Consider the following 2,421-nt stretch of genomic DNA (forward strand, 5'->3'; position numbering starts at 1 on the left):
GCTCGAAATTGAATATGCCAGTGAAGATTGAATGGTGAAGTTAAATTGTTATGTCGTCTTTAGATTAAAAATGGTTCGAAATGTATCATGGATGGTTTTAGCAAAGGTGGTGGTCAGGTGGTGTTTGGTTAATGAAAGTTGCTGTTAAAAGGTTATTAAATAATTAGTTACTTTAGTTAGATTTCCCATGAGAAATAACTTTCTTACGAACCTAAAATGGTTATTTTAATATCTTCAAAAGTATGCCCCACATATAATTTGCTGTCATGGTTACTTCACATAATGAACCCATTAAAGTCAAAATTTTCACTATATAATGTTGAGCTTGTATCTTCTTTTCAATACATCTCTCCCTCGCATATTCTCATTCTTTTCAGATACAATGGCACCTCCTACAAGAAGGTTAGTTCTCTTAGATTGCCTTTTTATATTTATAGAGAGAGCAAAGAAAACAAACGAAAGAAGAGGAAATCAATCAAAATCTTTTATCTTTTTCCAAGTACAGATAGAGAGGAAATCAATCAAATATTTTATTTTAAGAAGGGAAGTGTTGGCTAACTTTATATCTCCTAAAACCTTCCTTATAAAAGTAATTCAAGAACACTTTCTAGCCATATCTTATTTTCTTTCTATGTTATCTTATAATTGGGTAAAACAAATATAAAATTATCTCTCTTGTTTTTTTTTAAATCATTTCTAATATCTAATATAAATTATCTCTCTTGTTTTTTTAATCATTTCTAGCCATATCTAAGCTAGTTTTATCCTTTTCTCCTTATGCAAGAGAGTTCACTGGTAATGTAATGTATTTTACATAGGATATGCAGTTAACTATTACTCGGGTTTTATAAAATAATTCTTCAGCCTTAAGACTTTAGAGTGTGCAAGTGTTAAAGTTCATACCTTAAATAATTTTCAAATTACACTAAAGTGAAAAAAGAATTTTATAAATAAAAAAGCATTTAGAATACAAAATAACAAATAACGGTTTGTAATGTCATACCTTTTTATAAAAAAATTATTTATGTATTTATATAAAATAAAGTTTACAAGGGTTTTTAGCTAAAAATATTATCTAAACTTTTATGATATTATTCAAGCGTCTTTGTAATTGTAGTGTTTATTTATAATATCGTTTGCAAGGCTTTTCTCCCTAATTTTGCTTAATTAATATGAAATTTACTTAATGGTAGGCTTGAAGGAAAAGTAGCACTGATAACAGGAGGAGCAAGCGGTATAGGGAAGTGTACTGCAAAACTCTTTGCTGAACACGGAGCCAGGCTTATAATCGCGGACATACAAGACAAACTCGGTCAAGCTGTTTGTGATGACATAGGCTCATCAAACTCGATATATGTCCATTGTGATGTAACCAATGAAGAAGATGTCAAGAACGCTATAGATATTGCGATAACCACTTATGGAAAACTTGACATTATGTTCAATAATGCAGGTGTTACAGATCCCAACAAACCACACATCATTGAGAATGAAAAATCTGACTTCGAACGTGTGCTTAGTGTTAATGTTACTGGTGTCTTTCTAGGAATGAAACATGCAGCTAGAGTTATGGTTCCGGTAAAATCAGGCTCAATAATCTCAACTGCTAGTGTTGGTTCGACTGTTGGTGGAGTCACGCCACATGCATACTGTAGCTCAAAGCATGCCGTGGTTGGCTTGACCAAGAACTTGGCAGTAGAGCTTGGGCAATTTGGAATTCGAGTCAACTGTTTATCCCCTTATGGAATCGCCACACCACTAGTTACAAATTACTTTGGGCTTGAGGCAAAGGGCATAGGGAATGCAGAAAAGGTTGTAGAGAATTTGATGCATTTAAGAGCGAACCTCAAGGGAGTGACGCTGAGAACAGATGATATCGCCAAGGCTGCTCTTTTTCTAGCGAGTGATGAAGCAAAGTACATTAGCGGACAAAACCTATTTATTGATGGTGGGTTTAGCATCGTTAATCAAGCAATCTCCGACTTCAAGTTTCCAGAGAATCTTTAAGCCAACAAGTTTGATGTTATTCTATGTTTTCAAGAGTGATATTTGGTTGTTTTATTGTATGCTTAACTAGTGAGTTTGCAAATAAAGTTCCCTTACATGATCTCCATTAGATCGATGTAAGTTTACAATAAGCATATATGTATCGATTAATGAGCATGTCTTATAAACCATAAATACTAAAATGCATTGTGAGGTGCTAATCCAGTACTTGGTGATGGGTCCAATTTAATTTAGTTAGATGGAATTCCTAATTTGTGAGCTTTGTGTCATCTTAACACATTTGATGAGAAAATACAAAGAAAAATTGAAAAAGTCTAAACTTGACTAGGATGGGATGCATGAAAAAACTGTTATCAATCATAAATGAAATAATATCACTTCTGTATATATTAATAAATGAGATGGATTTGGGTC

General features: G+C 32.8%; 1 protein-coding gene across 1 annotated transcript; it reads left to right on the forward strand.

Annotated features, from left to right (window-relative positions):
• The first annotated feature begins 340 nt into the window (after positions 1-340).
• LOC110934777 (secoisolariciresinol dehydrogenase) lies at positions 341-2,207 on the forward strand. Its single transcript, XM_022177581.1, has 2 exons — positions 341-402; positions 1,194-2,207. Exons 1-2 carry the CDS (start codon positions 383-385, stop codon positions 2,005-2,007), a joined length of 834 nt encoding a protein of 277 aa, XP_022033273.1. The 5' UTR covers positions 341-382; the 3' UTR covers positions 2,008-2,207.
• Positions 2,208-2,421: the final 214 nt, after the last annotated feature.

The sequence above is a fragment of the Helianthus annuus genome, chromosome 4 (assembly GCF_002127325.2).
Source record: "Helianthus annuus cultivar XRQ/B chromosome 4, HanXRQr2.0-SUNRISE, whole genome shotgun sequence".
NCBI lineage: Eukaryota > Viridiplantae > Streptophyta > Magnoliopsida > Asterales > Asteraceae > Helianthus > Helianthus annuus.

Coding starts and splice junctions, on each gene's coding strand:
- LOC110934777 (XM_022177581.1), top strand. CDS start 383: ATGGCACCTCCTACAAGAAG. Junction 403..1,193: donor ATGGCACCTCCTACAAGAAG/GTTAGTTCTCTT, acceptor ACTTAATGGTAG/GCTTGAAGGAAAAGTAGCAC.